The following is a 20672-nucleotide window of genomic DNA, read 5'->3' as shown; positions in this document are numbered from 1 at the left end:
TACCTATGAGAAAAATAAGATTTGGAGCCAGATGCATAGAAATATTGAAATTTACACAAGTTTCTTCATTTCTCCTTTGACTTTTTCTTATGGTTTAGTTTAAAAAAATGTGTTGTTGTTGATGAGCTTCACATTAATTTTTATTTATTATTTCAGTCATGTCCTGAGATGACCTCTGACACCGATGTCTCCAGAACAGCAGAGAAGACTGCGGAGAGGCATCCATCCACCACCATGCAGGTAAGAATCAATTGTATTTCAACATTGTTTTTTCTTTTTTAATCAAATACTTGTAAAGTTGACTCTTGTGCATACAGTTTTGTTTAGTTTAGATCAGTGCTACTCTGATGTTAAATATGTTGCCAAGCATAGTCGGGTTTTCCTGATTGAGTGGGGACCGCCCAATCATATACTGTGGCTGCTATGTTACACACTTGTCAGGTGTCTGATTTGTGGGGACCACGTTAGCTAAGTAATACTCTGCCTATTTACTGCACTGACATGACTTTTTCAGGCATTAAGTTAACAAAACACCATGTATTACACACGGCCTGTAACACAGGCTAAGTTTGCTTTCTACAATTCACATCAGTCCTTGGCCACAGGTCAGTTCAACCCTGTCATCCCTAATATTCACTTGTTTTTAGCTGTAAAAGTCACTGCAGGGTTATAGCAGGATACATACATGTCACATCAATCATGGCCAAGTTGTACCTATGAGAAAAATAAGATTAGGAGCCAGATGCAAAGAAATATTGAAATTTACACAAGTTTCTTCATTTCTCCTTTGACTTTTTCTCATGGTTTAGTTTAAAAAATGTGTTGTTGTTGATGAGCTTCACATTAATTTTTATTTATTATTTCAGTCATGTCCTGAGATGACCTCTGACACCGATGTCTCCAGAACAGCAGAGAAGACTGCGGAGAGGCATCCATCCACCACCATGCAGGTAAGAATCAATTGTATTTTCAACATTGTTTTTTCTTTTTTGGTCAATGATGTGCAAAGTTGACTCTTGTGCATACAGTTTGGTTTAGTTTAGTTTAGATCAGTGCTACTCTGATGTTAAATATGTTGCCAAGCACAGTCGGGTTTTCCTGATTGAGTGGGGACCGCCCTATCATATACTCTGGCTGCTGTGTTACACACTTGTCAGGTGTCTTATTTGTGGGGACCACGTTAGCTCAGTAATACTCTGCATATTTACTGCACTGACATGACTTTTTCAGGCATTAAGTTAACAAAACACCATGTATTACACACGGCCTGTAACACAGGCTAAGTTTGCTCTCTACAATTCACACCAGTCCTTGGCCACAGGTCAGTTCAACCCTGTCATCCCTAATATTCACTTGTTTTCAGCTGTAAAAGTCACTGCAGGGTTATAGCAGGATACATACATGTCACATCAATCATAGCCAAGTTGTACCTATGAGAAAAATAAGATTTGGAGCCAGATGCATAGAAATATTGAAATTTACACAAGTTTCTTCATTTCTCCTTTGACTTTTTCTTATGGTTTAGTTTAAAAAAATGTGTTGTTGTTGATGAGCTTCACATTAATTTTTATTTATTATTTCAGTCATGTCCTGAGATGACCTCTGACACCGATGTCTCCAGAACAGCAGAGAAGACTGCAGAGAGGCATCCATCCACCACCATGCAGGTAAGAATCAATTGTATTTCAACATTGTTTTTTCTTTTTTAATCAAATACTTGTAAAGTTGACTCTTGTGCATACAGTTTTGTTTAGTTTAGATCAGTGCTACTCTGATGTTAAATATGTTGCCAAGCATAGTCGGGTTTTCCTGATTGAGTGGGGACCGCCCAATCATATACTGTGGCTGCTATGTTACACACTTGTCAGGTGTCTGATTTGTGGGGACCACGTTAGCTAAGTAATACTCTGCCTATTTACTGCACTGACATGACTTTTTCAGGCATTAAGTTAACAAAACACCATGTATTACACACGGCCTGTAACACAGGCTAAGTTTGCTCTCTACAATTCACATCAGTCCTTGGCCACAGGTCAGTTCAACCCTGTCATCCCTAATATTCACTTGTTTTTAGCTGTAAAAGTCACTGCAGGGTTATAGCAGGATACATACATGTCACATCAATCATAGCCAAGTTGTACCTATGAGAAAAATAAGATTAGGAGCCAGATGCAAAGAAATATTGAAATTTACACAAGTTTCTTCATTTCTCCTTTGACTTTTTCTCATGGTTTAGTTTAAAAAATGTGTTGTTGTTGATGAGCTTCACATTAATTTTTATTTATTATTTCAGTCATGTCCTGAGATGACCTCTGACACCGATGTCTCCAGAACAGCAGAGAAGACTGTTGAATGGCATCCATCCACCACCATGCAGGTAAGAATCAATTGTATTTCAACATTGTTTTTTCTTTTTTGGTCAAAGATGTGCAAAGATGACTCTTGTGCATACAGTTTGGTTTAGTTTAGTTTAGATCAGTGCTACTCTGATGTTAAATATGTTGCCAAGCATAGTCGGGTTTTCCTGATTGAGTGGGGACCGCCCAATCATATACTCTGGCTGCTATGTTACACACTTGTCAGGTGTCTGATTTGTGGGGACCACGTTAGCTAAGTAATACTCTGCCTATTTACTGACACTGACATGACTTTTTCAGGCATTAAGTTAACAAAACACCATGTATTACACACGGCCTGTAACACAGGCAAAGTTTGCTCTCTACAATTCACACCAGTCCTTGGCCACAGGTCAGTTCAACCCTGTCATCCCTAATATTCACTTGTTTTCAGCTGTAAAAGTCACTGCAGGGTTATAGCAGGATACATACATGTCACATCAATCATAGCCAAGTTGTACCTATGAGAAAAATAAGATTTGGAGCCAGATGCATAGAAATATTGAAATTTACACAAGTTTCTTCATTTCTCCTTTGACTTTTTCTCATGGTTTAGTTTGAAAAATGTGTTGTTGTTGATGAGCTTCACATTAATTTTTAATTATTATTTCAGTCATGTCCTGAGATGACCTCTGACACCGAAGTCTCCACAACAGCAGAGAAGACTGCAGAGAGGCATCCATCCACCACCATGCAGGTAAGAATCAATTGTATTTCAACATTGTTTTTTCTTTTTTGGTCAAATATTTGTAAAGTTGACTCTTGTGCATCCAGTTTTGTTTAGTTTAGATCAGTGCTACTCTGATGTTAAATATGTTGCCAAGCATAGTTGGGTTTTCCTGATTGAGTGGGGACAGTCCAATCATATACTCTGGCTGCTGTGTTACACAGCAGGTGTCAGGTGTCTTTATTTTTGGGGACTACATCAGCTAATCAGACTGTGCACATTTACTGACACTGACATGACTTTCTCATGCATTAACCCAACAAAAATCCACGTCTTCATGCTAAATTTGTAGGCAGCATATTTTTGATAAATCTCAACCAACTTGAACCTTGAAAGGAGTAACCCCAGATTTCCACTGGATGCGGAACGTGTCTGCTTTGGAAAGAGTCTGTGTGCCGGTGTCCATCAATACCTACTGGTTCCATCTGTGATGTGCACTGTTGCGGCTCTGCCGGACATTGGAAATTAGAGGATTCACCAGATCTTGTTAATTCACACATAATTACGCAATATACCAGTATCTAGTCTTCACAGAGAGAACCACAAAACCATAGAACAGTTTATGGTGTCCATCCAGAGGAGCAGAGGGTCTTCAAGGTGTGAAATATGATCTGCTGTGGCCACAGACTGTTTTATTTTGAAAATAAGCTTTTTGTTTTATTTTGTGTCTGTGCACAACTTCCTGTCCGGCACGACCTTCTCTGTGCTGAATTTACAAGTTGTTCTCCAGCGTCTGGCAAAAATAGAAGCTCTGCATATCTGCTGCAGAGGGCTCCAGACTGCCGTAGCCGTGGCGCAGTGCATCCGCATCCAGTGGAAATTGCAGCAATTTCTGTTTCATTTGTGTTAGGTTGAGATTAGGAGATTAGGTTCTGAAATGGGATTTTGCATTGTTGTGTAATTTTCTGTTAAGATGCATAAAGCTGTTGTAGCAGTCTTTAAGAAAAGTCACTTTTTGTCCTGTAGGACTTGGATGAATCAGACTCTGATCATTCAGCAAACAGAACTGGAATCATTCCTTGCCTTGTTGGCTACACAGATTCTGAAGAATCTCCCGGTCCACACACCAGCTCTTTACAGCTAAATGAAAGCTGCGAGGTACTTTGATGTCGATATTGTACTGACAGGCATTAGACAAATTTGATTGCTACAAACAGTTTTTTACTTTTCTTTTTTTTTTTTTACATCATAGACATGGAGTCTGTCTTCTGAATCTGAACTTACCCTCACTGACCAAGACAAACAGTCTATTCCAAGATTGAGGAGGACCAAGAGCATACAGGTGTGCAACACACACAATGAAGGGAAAATGTTGATACATATATTTAACATTTCTAAAGCTATAGTATTTCCTTTATGACATGTGTATGCCAGATGCTTAAGTGGCATGGTGCCTGAAACTGAATTTACCTTTTTTTCTCTTCACTTGCTCCTGAAGATGAAAGGTCGAGTTGACTTTGATTCAGATGAGCTTTATGATCACACCTCAGATGACAGTGGAGAAGAGTATATTCCTAAGAGTGTTGAAGATTCTTCTGAAGATTCAGACCCTTGCGACATTAAGACTGACCAGAAAATAACAAAGCTCAGATTTCCAAACTTGGGGAAGACAGTAGATGTCAGAGATGGATGTCTCCCAGTGACAGAACTTGTCCATGCCACTTTGAATCCGAAGAGAGGGCGCTCATCTTCAAGAAAAGAAGGCACCTCTGGTACAAGGCGAAGAAGAAGATGTTCAAGCAGTGTGCCTTGCCCAGCAACACAAACAAGTACTGGTAACTTATCAGAACAGAGTGGAGGGGGCGACTCTAGACATAGAGTCCTGTTGGATAATTCGGCACATGATCTAGAGCAAAATCTACCTGACAGCACCTCTTCCCTGGGTGGAGTGATTGATGATTTACTTTCCATACCTGCTGTTTGTAAGAAAGAGGATGGATCAAGAATGTATAACAAAAAGCAATACTGTCTGTACTGTAAATTGGGGGTTATAAAAATGGCAAGGCATTTGGAGCGCGCTCATCAAGACAAGTCCGAGGTTGCAAGGGCTGTGTCCTTCCCAAAAGGCTCAAAAGAAAGACGGATGCATATGGAACACTTGAGAAACAAGGGCAACTTTGCACATAATGTTGAAGTATTGAATTCTGGTGTTGGAATTCCTGTTCCTCGCAAGCAACCAAAGGATGAATCTCAAGTGCAGAATTTTCTGCATTGTGCATATTGTCAGGGCTTCTTTACAAAGAAAGTCCTTTGGAGGCACATGAAGATCTGCAAATTCAAACCTAGTATTCCACCTAAACCTGGCAAAACACGTGTCCAGGCGCTTTGTGGATTTGCTGCGCCTCCACCACCTGGAGTGAAGGAACAACTTTGGAAGCTCCTGAACAAAATGGTTCGGGACGACGTGTATTTTGCTGTCAAATCTGATCCATGTATCATGGAGTATGGTGAACATTTATACAACAGGCTTGGGTATGATCCTGGCAAACATGAATACATTCGCCAGAAATTGAGAGAGTTGGGACGGCTTCTGATATGCTCAAGAAAAAACACTCCCTTGAAGATGATTCAAGATCACATCAAGCCTGCAAATTTCATGTACGTTATTGAGGCAGTTAAAGACGTTGCAGGCTACAATAGTGAAACAGATGCATACAGGTGCCCCAGTCTGGCTCTCAAAATTGGATACAGCCTGAAAAAGATTTCAATGCTTGTTGAAAGCCGTGCAAATGTACAAAGTGACTACAGTGCAGCAAAGGATGCTCGTACATTCCGCAGCGTGTATGAAGCCAGGTGGAATGAGCTGATATCAGCTGCATCACTGAGAACACTTCAGGAGTCCAAGTGGAATACTCCTCAGTTGCTTCCATTCACAAAAGATGTTCAGACACTCCATTCCTTTTTAGATGCGCAGCAAGAAGAACTTTTCAGCCAACTATCCTCAGAGACGTCCCCCCAGACCTGGGCACAGCTGACGAAAGTCATTTTGACTAAAGTCATTTTGTTTAACCGTCGAAGATCTGGGGAAGTGTCAAAAATTCCGGTTTCGGCTTATTTGTCTCACAATCCATCAGACCCACAGGAGGAAGTGAATTTAGCACTCTCAGACCTAGAGAAGAAGCTCTGTCAGCATTTCCGAAGAATTGAAATAAGAGGTAAAAGAGGACGAAAAGTTCCTGTACTTTTGACCCCACCAGTGCAAGCAGCATTGGATCTGCTCATCAGAAAAAGACAGGAATGTGGGGTTCTCCCAGAGAACACATACCTGTTTGCACGACCATCAACTCTCATCTGCTTTCGTGGATCTGACTGTTTGCGACACTTTGCCAAGGTCTGCGGTGCAAAAAACCCTGAAAGTCTGACTTCAACAAAATTACGCAAACAAACTGGGACCCTGTCACAAGTCCTTAACCTCACTAACACAGAGCTCGATCAACTAGCAGATTTTCTTGGACATGACATTAGAGTGCACAGACAGTTTTACAGACTTCCAGAGGGCACTCTCCAACTGGCTAAAATAAGCAAGGTTCTCATGGCTCTGGAGCAGGGGTGTCTGGCAGAGTTCAAGGGGAAGTCCCTGGATGACATTTGTATTGATCCTGAAGGTACCAAATATTTAATTGTTCTACAGAATAAAAAAAACAATTTGTGTAGCCGGACTTAATTTCTTTGGTATTTTTTGAGTGTGTGAGGATCAAGTGATGCATTTTGCACTTAGTCAATTTCCTTCCTCCCCTCTTTCAATCGTCCACAGAGAATGTACACCTAGACAGCGACCAGGAAAGAGACCCTGAGGCACCATGTGAAGCAGACGATGAGTCAGACTCACCAGGTAAGCCCACCAGCCCCAATATGATCCTTAAATGTGTCCATTGTCGCAGATCCATGGATAACCACAATTTTATTGGCTAATTTTGAGTTTATTCTGATATTGATATTATTTAAATATTGATAAAATATGTATGTAAGAAAATGTAATAAAGGCCATGTTTGGAGAGTGGCACAATTTTCACAAGTTTGCCTTACAATGGATTTGAAGCAAAACCATTAAGATGTGATTTAAGTTGACTTTCAGCTTTGAATAACAAAAATACCAGGTTTTCTCTTTGGGAATTGGTCATTTCTATAGAGAGTCCTACATTTTCAGAGTTTCAACTGTAATTGAAAAAAAAGATGAATTTAGATTACATTTTGATATTCAAAGGTTAACATTGCTATTTCATCACAAAATATGGTTTTGTCCTTCATAAAATAAAAAAAATCCACTAATTGTGACAACTTTTAAAACAGATGTATATTAGCATGAATGACATGTTTCCTTCAAATACTTCATACATTAAAAGGGAATGGACATGGATGGTTCACTGAGGGATACAACTGCATGGCAGTAATTCCATTTTTCCCCCCCTCTGGCTTTCAGAGAATGCAACCACAACAGAGTACAGTGAGACAATAGGGCCAGATGTGAGACATACAGTCAACAATGCAGCACCACAGCAAGATACTGTGACGACTCCACAGGCCAGAGATCATCAGAAACCTCTGAAAGGGTTAAAAGGTAAAGTTTTGTCAAATTTAGATTTCAAGATTGGCTGATTTCAAGATCAAAAATGTAAGGTAATGAGAGCTACTTGTTTGTGTTGTGTGTTGGTGCACAGGACGACAACCTAGCAAGAGAAAGATGTGGGAGAAAGAGGAGATTGCTGCTGTCGAAAGGCACATGATGTCCTTCATCACAACATGCCGTGTTCCAGGAAAAAGTGACTGTGATAAGTGCCTTAGCGCAGAGAAGACTGCTCTTAGGAACAGAAATTGGCTAGCCATTAAATTTTACATCAAGAATCGCATCACAGCTCTGAAGAAGACAATGTAAAGTTCAAAACTAGTAGACAAATGTTAATTGTCAATTTGTTGTTTTGGTTCATTTAGAATCAAGCTCACAAAAAGTTGGCTGTTCAGTTATTTGACAGGTTCAAATATCTGACTTGAGTTTGTATCAGTCAGTAAAATTGTGACATTGGTTTACCAACATAACTGTTATGTTGTTACATTTACTAACATGTTGATTAGTAATCAGCAATCTCTATGAGAGGTTGAAGAATCTGACCAGGTTTTTCTGTTTGTTTTGGGGATTTTTTTGCAATAAAACCTCTCAGTGATGTGACCTATATCTTGTGGTAATGCAGACCTTATTTGTGATCCAGTTAACACTAGGTTTATATGATAATGGGGCTGTCAAGCAGTTAAATACATTAGTCTGTGATGGCAGACTCTACAAAGTAAGTTAAACCTGAGGGTGTGTTAAGTGGTCCTAACAAAGACAGAAAAACCAGAAGTGTGTATATTGGGACCCCATTAATTACTATAAACCTGACAAGTCCCCATTAGGCTGTCCCTGGTCAGGTGAAGGACTCTACTTTGTCTGATTGACAATTTGAAGTGACATATGTTTTTCTGGCTGCTCCAGTAAACTGCCTGATTTTATTCAGTGCTGTAGCACCTTCAGAAAGGGTGGTTCCCACATTGCATGTCCTCGTCTTGTGTCCCTACAATGTAGTAAAGACAAGTATGTGTGTGTGTGTGTGTGTGTGTGTGTGTGTGTGTGTGTATGTGTATAAGAGAGAATTTGTCCATCTGTGCATGAGTGGGCGTATTTTGCCTCGTCCTCCACTGGACAGGTCACGGTATGAGATGATAATCTGGCCTCATTGCAAATGTATCATCCAGAGAAACAATGACAGATGACTGCAGATTACAACAGCAGATTATCCAGCAAGGGATTGATGTGGGGTGGGGGGGCTGAAATGGAGTGAGAGACATAGACAGAGGACATGTTGCATTTCAGCTGTCTCTACCACTACCTAAAAGGGATTTGATAGTGAAAAAGTGTCCTCAAATAATATAATATCCTCAAAAAGTGTGCAAAACTGGTCAAAGCAAGATACATAGTAAGATAGAATCCAAAAATACCAATGTATGAAAACCTATGAGCCATCAGGAATAGTAAACCCAAACCCAAACATACAAACAATTCAACACAAGGATTCCCACATAAACAGTCTACTAAGGCAGTAGTTCTCAACCTTTTTGAGTCGCGATCCCCAATTTAACATGCATGTTGTCCGTGACCCCCCACCCCCTCTTGTCTCTTGAGTTTTTCTGGTTTCAAGCTTTTATTTGCCAGCACTTCAGAGCAAATGAGCACTGTGGATATTCTGTGTTGTTTTTTGTCATGCACCAAAAGCCATACTTGAAGAAGTGGGGCTGATATTTATGGAGCTGCTGCTGCTGCTGACCCAGTCTGGAGCTTTTCTTTGCAGCCATCACTCCATCTTTTCCGTATCAGTTATAGCTAGCTGCGAGCAAACTGCGGTAAAGCAACAACGTGCCTTTTTTTTTTTCTTTTTTCTTTTTTATTCTGAACAGAATCTCACAGTTCAGATCATACAGACTCAGTTGATACTTAAAATTTTGGACAAATAATGAAGCAGATAACAACTTAAACATCTCCCTTTTGCACATTTTGTGCATTTATATTTTTTCCAAAATGATTTGGCCACCCCCAGAAATCTTCTTGCAACCCCAATTGGGGTCGGGACCCCAAGGTTGAGAATGGCTGGACTAATGGACAGAAATCTGCAGTCCTGAACTGTATTTGTGCAACCGTTGCTTTCACAGACCAGCCAAGTGACTGGCTGTTAATTGCAGATACAAAAACTAGAAGAGGTTCTTGGGGGTTACTGGTTTATTAAGTAGTTTATTGAGTCAGCATTTTATTTAGCAGGTATAGGAGCAAATTAAATATAATAATTAGCGCCGGGACTTAATGAAGATGAATTAATTACACAAAAATTAACGCGTTAAAAAATTGACGCATTTTAATCGCATTTGATGAGAGCGCTTTGGTTGGCCCCGTGGATGATGGGACATTTTGTTACAAAAAACCAACGGATGGAAGTGTCGATAAGAGCATGGTGTGTTGCTATGCAACAAGGAATTCACATATCACCGCAGCACATCCAGCCTCAAGTATCACCTCAATGCAAAACATATAGCAGCTAGCGGCTAGTGTGGATTGTGTTTTACTTCAAAAACCAAAGTATTATAGTTTACAGAAGGTCTACCTACCTATAGGCTACCTGAATTTTCTGAAATGTACCATATTTCTAAATATGCTATTGCTACACTTAATGGCAAAAATTGCACTGGTCTGTTGGACTTGAACAAAAATAAACAATATTTTTGTTGCTTAAGCTTATGTATTCAGTCATTATTCAATGGTATGCTAAAAATCCATGTGAAAAAAATTACTATAATAATAATATATATATATATAATAAAAAACAATGTAAATATTTAGAGGATCCTGTAAAGAATTATCTTTGTGACAGTCAATGACAACAGACTGGAGACCCTGTCAGTAAACAATGCCCTACTTGCTTTGGAGACTAGTTAGAACATACAGTATGGCTCATATTACAAAAGGCCATATTGTATAGTAGTAAAGATATAGTATGTATGGAAAAGGGATGTTGGCACTGAATACTTAATGCTGCTCTAACAGACTCATTGCAGCTGAAGTTCCCTCTATTTAGAATAAGTGTAACTTTTTGAGGACACAGGTTGCCCAAATCACCAGGGGTTACTTGGCACAGATAAGAGACAAGGTATTGCAACACCCAAAAGAAGAAGAAGAATGTGAAGGAAATTTGTTTCCTGCATGGTGGGACAGTTCCCACATGGTGGGAAGTAGGCGGCGACCTACTTGGTATTCAAGACACAAGGCATTGTGGGAACTGACTTTGTGAACTTAACAATTCTAACACCATGACTGAGGGGAACATGTTGACCAGTGGGCTCTGTCCTGATGTGATGCATAGGGCAGGAAGATAGGGCCACATTGAGGCTTACTAAAGAATCAATGCTGGGAACTGCAACAGTCATAAGTCGAGCGGTGTACGTGACTTTGTTGTATTGTGAAAGAGTCATTCGGGATTTTGCGGTGTATGGAATACGAATGTACTAATAAATTGTGCTGAACAGAGTATTGAGTGCTTTGTTCTTGGCCAGCTCACCCACTAACTTAGTGCAGTTGTCAAAACTGCCACGACAGTTTGGGGGCTCGTCCGGGATCACCACTTGGGTCGAACCAGGATTAATCTGCAGGTGAGGAACGGATCCTGGAAACTCATTTACCTCCCCCCGGGGAAAAGCTTTCGGACGCCGAAGGGGGCGAGACGCGTGAGCGCCTGCTGGATGACCTGGGACTACTCAATGCGTGATCGGACCAAAGGGTGAGCCAATACTCTATTCAACTAAAGTAAATTAGCATATGTATAGTTGGGAATTATGCATAGGAGAAACTGTTGTTCCTATCAAGCCACCATAAATGACTCATAGAATACTGTATTGGTACTGACTTAGCGCACGGGAACAACCCCAGGGTGTTTGGTTGTGTGTTTTGTTATTGTTCATCTGGCTTTCATAGGTTATTTATTTATTTTTCATTATTCATGATTAAGTTAACTACTTGTGACTCAACCATTGCCACCTTTACAGTAGAACAAAGTGAAGCTAATTAGAAGAGAGGTGTCAACAGTTCACAGTTGTTCTCAATCTTAGGTGTGAAACCTGTTGCTGTGCTCCCTCCATTCCCTTTATTAGTGACTCTTTGTTATTTCCTTTCCTTTAAGTTAACATTTGGTTTTGTTGTTTTTTGTTTTTTAGTGAGGTCTTAACTTAATATTTTATAAACATGGGTTGTGCATTGGCAAAAAAGACAACCCCAGCACTTCCCCTCACAGGACCAATAATGATTATGAAAAAAAAAATGGTGTACGGTCCTGTCAACAGCTTCACCTGTGGGAATATTTGGGATTTCCTGCTGAAGGTAGTTTCAGTATCAATCAGTTGGCAATCCTAAAAACCCGACTACAAAAACATGAAATTAAACATAAAAAAGCTAGAATTGACTGGGAGGCTTTTGAGATGTGGGAAAATGAAGCAGAGACAAGGGATAGACAGAAAAAGGTAGGGAGAACATCTAATGTTGTCCAAGCTGTTACAGGTGTTCCAGCGACGACACGCCTGGAGCCGGACCTGGACCGTCTCCCGTGCAGTCATACAGCCGTGACCCCTGACCCAGAACGTCCGCCACCATACAACAACCAGGCTGGCCAGAAGGATGCTACCTCACCAAAATCTGTCCTGCTGCATGACCTTAACACACCTCTACCGACTGCACCAGCCCACAGCACCCGCAGCCACACACAAAAGGATTTCTTCGCAACTTCCCCCACATCTACTCTCTGCCGTGAACCACTGCTGCCACAGGCACAAAACACACCCCTTGATGAATACACTTCATGCGAGCAGCCTAACGACGACATGGGAATTACATTACAAGCACCCATGATACAGGTGCTGAATCATGAAGGCCAACCGGCATATGTGTTCAGACCCTGGAGTCCGGAAGAACGGCATGCAATTATTGCAGACCTCCCTGATCCAACCAGAGAGGGGGGGCAGAAGTTTTCAAAAGCCCTGCTCCAACTGGTTGAACAATACCGACCCAATACCCAAGAATTGGAAACTATAATTCGAGGGAAATTGCACCTGAAATGGGGGATGATCAGGGGTGACTGGAGAGGTAACAGAGTGGAACACAACTGGACTGTTGGTCACCCTTACAGGATTGCCATCACTGAGCTGACAGATCGCATCTCTACCCATTTCCAAAAGAAAATGGATTGGGGAATAATCCACAGTACACGACAGCAACCAGATGAGAGTGTCAATGATTTTTCCATGAGGATGACTGAAATCTTCAGAGACCATAGTGGCCAAGAGGAACCAGATAACCAGAACGACTCTCCATACTGGCAACAGTTAAAAAATGCAATAGTGCAAGGACTAAGACCTGATGTAAAAACCAGAGTAAAAACACTCTGCATTTCTCTGGCCACAAACACTTTACAGGACATGATGACATATGTCAGACATGCTGAGAAATTGGCATGTGAGGACCAAGAGAATGAACGAAATAAAAAACAAAAGTTTCAGGAGCGTTTACAGATGGCTCAGCTACAAGCTTATTCAAGGAATAATTTCCATGGGAGGACAACAAACAAGGATAAAAGAAAAGTTTTTCGAAGAGACAGAGGTCAGACTTCTCACAGCAGAGGACATACTATGGACACATGCTTTATCTGTGGACAACAAGGCCACTGGGCGAGAGACTGTCGTGATCCTGTTGGTGGCTGCCACACTTGTGAAACACCTGACCACTGGGCAGTCGACTGCCCAAATGAACTGCAAAATGGACAATGGCAGGCCAGTTCTGGAGTCACTGTCAGGAACCCAAGAGGGAGGGTCGAGGGATCACAACAGCCTCATCGGTTATGACTAGCAGAGGAGACGGGAAGGGCAGCCGGACCAGGTAAGAACACCCATACACCAACACATGCCCATGATGAAATAGCATTGCAGATGTTTCAAAAGACCATAGGCCCAGAACAAATGCCACTTCTAACTCTCCTTGTACAAGGTAAACCAATTGAATTTCTTGTAGACTCAGGGGCCACACATTCAGTTCTGAGAGCAGCTGAATGGGACCCTCCCCCTAAAATGAGTGGGAGGAAGGTCAACACAATTGGGGCAGGAGGGGTTAAAATGACAGAACAATATACTGTCCTATCTCAAACTTGCCCAGCAAATTTACTTGCACGAGATTTAATGTGCCAACTGGGGATAATTGTAACGTGCTCCCCCAACGGGCTCCAAATTGAAAGAGCCCCCTCCCCACAATTCCAAGGTGTCAAAATGGCCTGCGATTCACCTCTCTATTGCTATTCATGGGATTTAGGTGCTGCTACAAACACCCCTAGACACATTGCAACACACCTTACTGAAATAGCAAAACACAAGTTGTCAGAGGAATGTGATTTCATGCCACAGGATGACCTACACACAGCAATTAAAATTTCACATGAGTCAGATGAACATTTCGAACAAAGCTGGTTCAAACAAAAACCTGAATGTGACATCAGTGGGTCCCAGACAGACTTACTGACAGGAGATTGCCTTTTGTGGAGTGAAAAGCTGGGATATTGTGCATTATCTGTGTCAAGGTCAGACATTGTTAACAAATACCATGATATACAGTATAGTGATCCTCATGTATCATTAGCCAAACCCAAAAACTGTGGTTGGCAATCAGTGGCCCGGTGGGTAAAACAGTGCAATGATGCAACTGACTGGGTACAAAAGGAGGGAGAAGGAGTACAGTACTCACCCTCCTGCCAAACATACACTCAACCTACACAAATTGTATTTGCAGCAAAACGCTCTGTTCATTTAATTCCAAATTGCAGACATGACATTGAACAGACCCTTCAGTGAGCTCAGCTCACAGCTGACTCCCCACAACTGTCCGACACCACAACTGTCCACCAACTCTGTGGGCACAGGGAAAATATGATGTAGGGTTAATGAGGTCAGCTCAACCAGTTGAGGTTGTGCCAAAATCTACCTTCCGGCCATGTAAAGCACAAAATCCTCTAAAACAGGAAGCTATTGACGGAATCACTCCTGTTTTCAATGCTCTGTTGGAAGCAGGTGTGATTGTCCCATGCCCCAATGCACCGTGCAGAACACCCATTTTCCCAGTTAAAAAAGCATGCAAACAAAGTGAAGTACAACAATGGCGATTTGTGCAGGACCTGAAAGCTGTCAACTCAGCCACTGTAGCACAAGCTTCAGTAGTTCCTGATCCTTATGTGATTCTTTCACAGGTACCCCCAAGTAGCACCTATTTCTCTGTGGTAGATTTAGCTAATGCTTACTTCAGCATACCTGTTCTTAAAGAATCCCAGCCTTGGTTTGCATTTGAATTCAACAGTAAAATGTATACTTGGACGAGAATGGTCCAAGGCTGGCACAACAGTCCTGCTATTTTTTCTGCTGCAATGAAGGATGACCTGGCAAATTTAACTCTACCGGCTGGTAGCACAATTCTGTCTTATGTAGACGACATCCTGTTATGCTCACCCACAAAAGAGGCATGTGAATTGGATACAAAAATTCTTCTAACACATCTTGCACATGGGGGTCACAAAGTCAGTTTATCAAAGCTACAATTTGTACAGAAAGATGTGATATTTTTGGGCCATAACATTTCAGCAACAGGGAAAACCTTATGCAAAGACAGGATTCAAGCAATACTGAAAATACCCAAACCTCAAACAAAAAAACAAATGCTCTCTTTCCTGGGTACCACAGGTTATTGCAGACAGTGGATAGCTGACTATGCAGAGATCGTGCAACCACTACAGAGCATAACACATGACCGAGAACTAACATATAATGACACACTAACATGGACTGACGCAGCACACAACAGCTTTGAAAAGCTAAAGACGGCACTGACGGCTACTCCGACCCTAGGCCTTCCAAATCCCAAACTCCCTGTCACACAGACAGTGTGTGAAAAGGAGGGATTCATGTCCTCAGTCCTCCTCCAACCACACGGAGGCAGACTGCGACCTGTAGCTTACTTTTCTAGCAGATTAGACTCTGTAGCTGCAGGCCTCCCACTGTGCCTGAGAGCAGTAGCGGCCGCTGCTATGGCAGTGATGGCTTCTCGCCCTCTAGTCAGTTTCCAACCACTGACTCTTTTGGTCCCTCATGCTGTCTCAACCATATTACTTGAATCCAAAACAGCACATTTGACACCAGCTAGGATGATGTCGTACCATAACATTCTGTTGTCTCTCCCAAACTTAACCATTGAAAGATGTACAGTACTCAATCCTGCAACTCTTTTGCCTACAGAGGATGACGGAGAACCACATGATTGTCTAGCTGCCATTGAAGAAGTGTGTAGTCCCAGACCTGATTTAACAACCACACCATTAACTAACGCTGACATGATTGTATTTGTTGATGGTTCCAGTAGCAAGGATCCAGAAACTGGTGACAACCAAGTTGGCTACGCGGTTGTAACAGAGCATGCAATCCTGGAACAAGGTAGACTGCCAGGACAGCTGTCTGCACAGGCTGCTGAGCTATTTGCATTAACAAGAGCATGCATCCTGGCACAGGGACAGTCAGTAACCATTTACACTGACAGCAGGTATGCTTTTGGAGTTGTACATGATTTTGGCACGATTTGGAAGAAAAGAGGTTTTCTTACATCCACAGGGAAGCCTATTTCGCATTCCATATTGGTGGCAAACCTCTTAGAAGCAATACTTTTGCCTAAATCTGTAGCAATTTGTAAATGTGAGGCACACACAGGGAGAGAAGACCCTGTGTCAAAAGGCAACGCCCAAGCTGATATGGCAGCAAAAGCAGCATCAAGAGCACCTCACCACACAACCCTTCAAATGGCACACATACACACATCTAACCCTAATCATACAGTCTCTTTCTCAGAACTCATTGAAGCCCAGCAAAGAGCAACGCCACAAGAACGAAAACGCTGGAAACAGGACAACTGTTCATATAAAGAGGGGGTTTGGTATGGCCCAAATGGTAATCCATGTCTACCAAAATGTTTGTTCTTTTACTATGCTAAGTTAGCACATGGTAAAGACCATGTGTCTAAAGGAGGGATGGTAAGTATGCTTCACAAACATTGGCACACAACAGGATTTGCAGCTTACTCAAAAACATTTTGTGAGAAGTGCATAGTCTGTGCACAACATAATGTGGGCAGGGGACAGCAGACTCCACAGTCCTGTCATCCCACACCACAAGAACCCTTTGACCACCTCATGATGGACTTCATAGAATTGACCCCCTGTGAAGGTAAAAAATACTGTTTGGTAATAATTGACATGTTTTCAAAATGGATTGAGTGTTTCCCCACGTCCAAGGCAGATGCCTCAGCGGTGGCAAAGGTGCTCATCAAAGAAGTAATCCCTCGGCACGGTATTCCAAAAAGACTATCAAGTGACAACGGCACACATTTTGTAAATACAGCCATACAACACCTCACGTCATACTTTGGCATAGATTTTAAAAATCACTGTGCTTACAGACCCCAGAGTGGTGGAGCCGTCGAGAGAGCAAATGGCGTGCTGAAAAACAAACTTGCAAAGACATGTGCAGAAACGGGACTAACATGGGTGCAAGCCCTTCCCATAGTGTTGATGCACATGAGAAGCAGGACACATACCACCATAGGCATGGCTCCTTATGAAGTATTAACGGGGCGACCCATGCAAACAGGAATGTCCGCTCCCAAAAAGAACATACAACAACAAATTTCACTGGGTGCATAATGGGAAAGGGCTCCGGCCCCACAGTAGGAGTTCTGAACAATTGTGGTAACTCAATCATCTCTAGGCACGAAACACCGATGCCAGCCCCGCCTGGCACCTACTGGATCTGTGGCTCAAAAGCATACCACGCCCTTCCTGCAGGGTGGAGTGGCACGTGTGCTCTTGGGTACCTAGTGCCTGCCATGAGGGTTACAAAAACCCTACCATCGGGAGAAAAGGCAAGATTGAAACGCAACACTAACCTGTTCCATACACATGAACGAAACTGCAAAACGTGATTTCTTCAGAGCCCTTATTCCCAATTATGGGGTGATGTCTGCTCTTGACCAAATCGGGGACTTATCCAATTTAATAGAAGAGTTGGCAAATAGCACGGCTGATGGACTGACACTCACGAACTCTGAACTGGCCTCCGTCAGGCTGATGGCATTGCAAAACAGGGCTGCACTTGATTTCCTGCTAGCCAGCTCTGGTGGAACCTGCAAAGTAATCCATCAAGAATGTTGTGTGTATACACTGTGTTCCAAATTATTATGCAACTGAGTTTTTTCTCCGATTTTCCTAAATAGTCGATGCAAATGACAGTCAGCATAATTTAAGTCATCAACCGTTAGTTTAATGAATTGTAATGTGATTGGACAAACCTCCCAATGATAACAGTATTTTTTCAAAAATAAAAAACTTAAAATGCACTGTTCCACATTATTACGCAACAACAGAGTTTTATAACATTTTATAGGTTTTTAAGAACTGAAAATGCTCATTTTTGGATTTTCCAGCATTCGGAGGTCATATTTACTGAAATCAAAAGCTATTTCAATCAAAATCATCTTAACAGGTCAAGTTACATTTTAACATAGGACCCCTTATTTGATAGCAGCTTCACAATTCTTGCATCCATTGACCTTGTGAGTGTTTGGAGAGTTTCTGCTTGAATTTCTTTGCAGGATGTCAGAATAGCCTCCCAGAGCTGCTGTTTGGATGTGAACTGCCTCCCACCCTCATAGATCTTTTGCTTGAGGATGCTCCAAAGGTTCTCAATTATGGAAGAATTATCCTATCTTTATTCAAGAGCGTAGATTTTCAGTTTGAGAGCATAATTTGTCTTTCTCATGCTCAGATTTGTTCTCCTCATGCTCACATTTTGCGCTCGCACTCAGATTTCTGCTGCTTTCTTTCAAAATGTATGCGTGCACTTAAAAATCACATGCTTGTGCTCACATTTCTTCTGCTTGGACACAAACATTTCGCTCGCACTCAAATATGTCCTGTGCGCACTCAAATCTAAAGTCTACGCGCTCAGATCTCAACTCTGCGCGCTCAAAACTTTTGTGCTCGGACTCAGAACACGCACGTCCACTCAGGTTGAGGTGTCTGCTCAGACTGAACGATGTCCCGCCCTGCGCTTAAACTAGTGTCTTTCACCAGCCAATAGGGAGACAGCTAGATTGTGGCCCGTCTTAGGTGCGTTGCCTCGCCTTTTTGAGCGCTCCGTCGGGGCGGGTATATGGTCTGTTTGTAAAACTGCTTCTCTCTTAAAATACACCAATTGACCATATTAGCCAGCTATTTGAATCGTCACCTATTTAAGACGCAGCATATTTATGTAGAATTAATCTTAAGTAGTCCTAAAAAGAGTTATCGTAGTTTAGATTATATATATATATTTTTTTTTTATTATTATTTATATATATATATTTATTGTTTTTTATTTTTCACCTGTTCAGTGGTGTCATGATAGTTCAGTGGTGAAGGACGCTACCATTTGTTGCATTTTAAACCATGGGACGCCGGTTCGCATCCCACCCGCTGCACTCTTGCTGCATGTCTTATTATGATTTACATTTTTAATTGATAAATTAATGTAACAGTAATACAATCCGTGTAACCAGCTGCTTCTCTTATTGAAACGTTTAACAAGAGATGATGGGTAAATAGACTTGGCTACGTGATTAAAAAGGTATAATGAAAAATACACTATGATGATGATAATGATTTGAGGATAACATTTGTGCGTGTTATGCAGTGTATCACCGTCCTATTTACGCGGTCAAAGCCAGGGAGCGCGTAATTAGGTTAATGTTGGTAATACTTTCACTTTCACAAGAAGGAGACTTTGAGCAGGATTCGGAGCGCGGCAGCGAATGAATGGGAGACGGATGGCCAAAGACCTCAAGTAAGTTCATTGCTAAATGTTGCTACAACTCAAAACACTCGTACTTATCAACATATATAGCGGGCCTTTGTCGGCACTAGGGACAGCAACTCATTATGAATGAAGTGACGTCAGCGGGGATTCCCTTCAGCTCGCGCATCATTATGTGTGCCGACCTGCCGCTGGTACATCATACGTTGCCAATTATGTACTTTCGTTGTACATGTTACAATGAAGGCCCGCTATATATGTTGATAAGTACGAGTGTCAAAATGATTACGGTACTGTTATTGAAACTACTGTATATGGTCGATGTGTTTTGAGTTGTAGCAACATTTAGCAATGAACTTACTTGAGGTCTTTGGCCATCCATCTGTCTCCCATTCATTCGCTGCCGCGCTCCGAATCCTGCTCAAAGTCTTACGCGCTCCCTGGCTTTGACCGCGTAAATAGGACGGTGATAGCTACACTGCATTACACGCACAAATGTTATCCTCAAATCATTATCATCATCATAGCGTATTTTTCATTATACTTTTTTAAATCACGTAGCCAAGTCTATTTACCCATCATCTCTTGTTAAACGTTTCAATAAGAGAAGCAGCTGGTTACACGGATTGTATTACTGTTACATTAATTTATCAATTAAAATGTAAATCATAATAAGACATGCAGCAAGAGTGTGGGGGATGGGATGCGAACCGGCGTCCCATGGTTTAAAATGCAACAGATGGTAGCGTCCTTCACCACTGGACTATCGTGACACCACTGAACAGGTGAAAAATAAAAAACAATAAATATATATATATAAATAATAATTAAAAAATATATATATATATAATCTAAACTACGATAACTCTTTTTAGGACTACTTAAGATTAATTCTACATAAATATGCTGCGTCTTAAATAGGTGACGATTCAAATAGCTGGCTAATATGGTCAATTGGTGTATTTTAAGAGAGAAGCAGTTTTACAAACAGACCATATACCCGCCCCGACGGAGCGCTCAAAAAGGCGAGGCAACGCACCTAAGACGGGCCACAATCTAGCTGTCTCCCTATTGGCTGGTGAAACACACTAGTTTAAGCGCAGGGCGGGACATCGTTC

At 41.6% G+C, this 20672-nt stretch overlaps 1 protein-coding gene across 2 annotated transcripts; it reads left to right on the top strand.

Moving 5' to 3' along the window:
- Positions 1-1290: 1290 nt before the first annotated feature.
- Positions 1291-8700, top strand: LOC131976693 (uncharacterized). Of its 2 annotated transcripts, none has more exons than XM_059339936.1 (7): positions 1291-1667; positions 4090-4221; positions 4316-4405; positions 4562-6728; positions 6878-6955; positions 7544-7681; positions 7782-8700. In XM_059339936.1, exons 1-7 carry the CDS (start codon positions 1596-1598, stop codon positions 7994-7996), a joined length of 2892 nt encoding a protein of 963 aa, XP_059195919.1. In that variant the 5' UTR covers positions 1291-1595; the 3' UTR covers positions 7997-8700. The 2 variants fall into 2 exon arrangements, with proteins under 2 accessions (XP_059195919.1, XP_059195859.1); XM_059339876.1 differs by lacking the exon at positions 1291-1667 and adding an exon at positions 2726-3093.
- The last annotated feature ends 11972 nt before the right edge of the window (positions 8701-20672 follow it).

The sequence above is a fragment of the Centropristis striata genome, chromosome 1, assembly GCF_030273125.1.
Source record: "Centropristis striata isolate RG_2023a ecotype Rhode Island chromosome 1, C.striata_1.0, whole genome shotgun sequence".
NCBI lineage: Eukaryota > Metazoa > Chordata > Actinopteri > Perciformes > Serranidae > Centropristis > Centropristis striata.
This window is presented reverse-complemented; position numbering and strand designations above follow the sequence as displayed.

What these genes read in the sequence shown, in the direction of transcription:
- LOC131976693 (XM_059339936.1), top strand. Translation starts at nt 1,596, where the DNA reads ATGACCTCTGACACCGATGTCTCCAGAACAGCAGAGAAGACTGCAGAG. An exon ending in ATCCATCCACCACCATGCAG is followed by an intron (nt 1,668 to 4,089) that starts GTAAGAATCAAT and finishes TTTGTCCTGTAG; the next exon opens with GACTTGGATGAATCAGACTC. An exon ending in CGATGAGTCAGACTCACCAG is followed by an intron (nt 6,956 to 7,543) that starts GTAAGCCCACCA and finishes TCTGGCTTTCAG; the next exon opens with AGAATGCAACCACAACAGAG.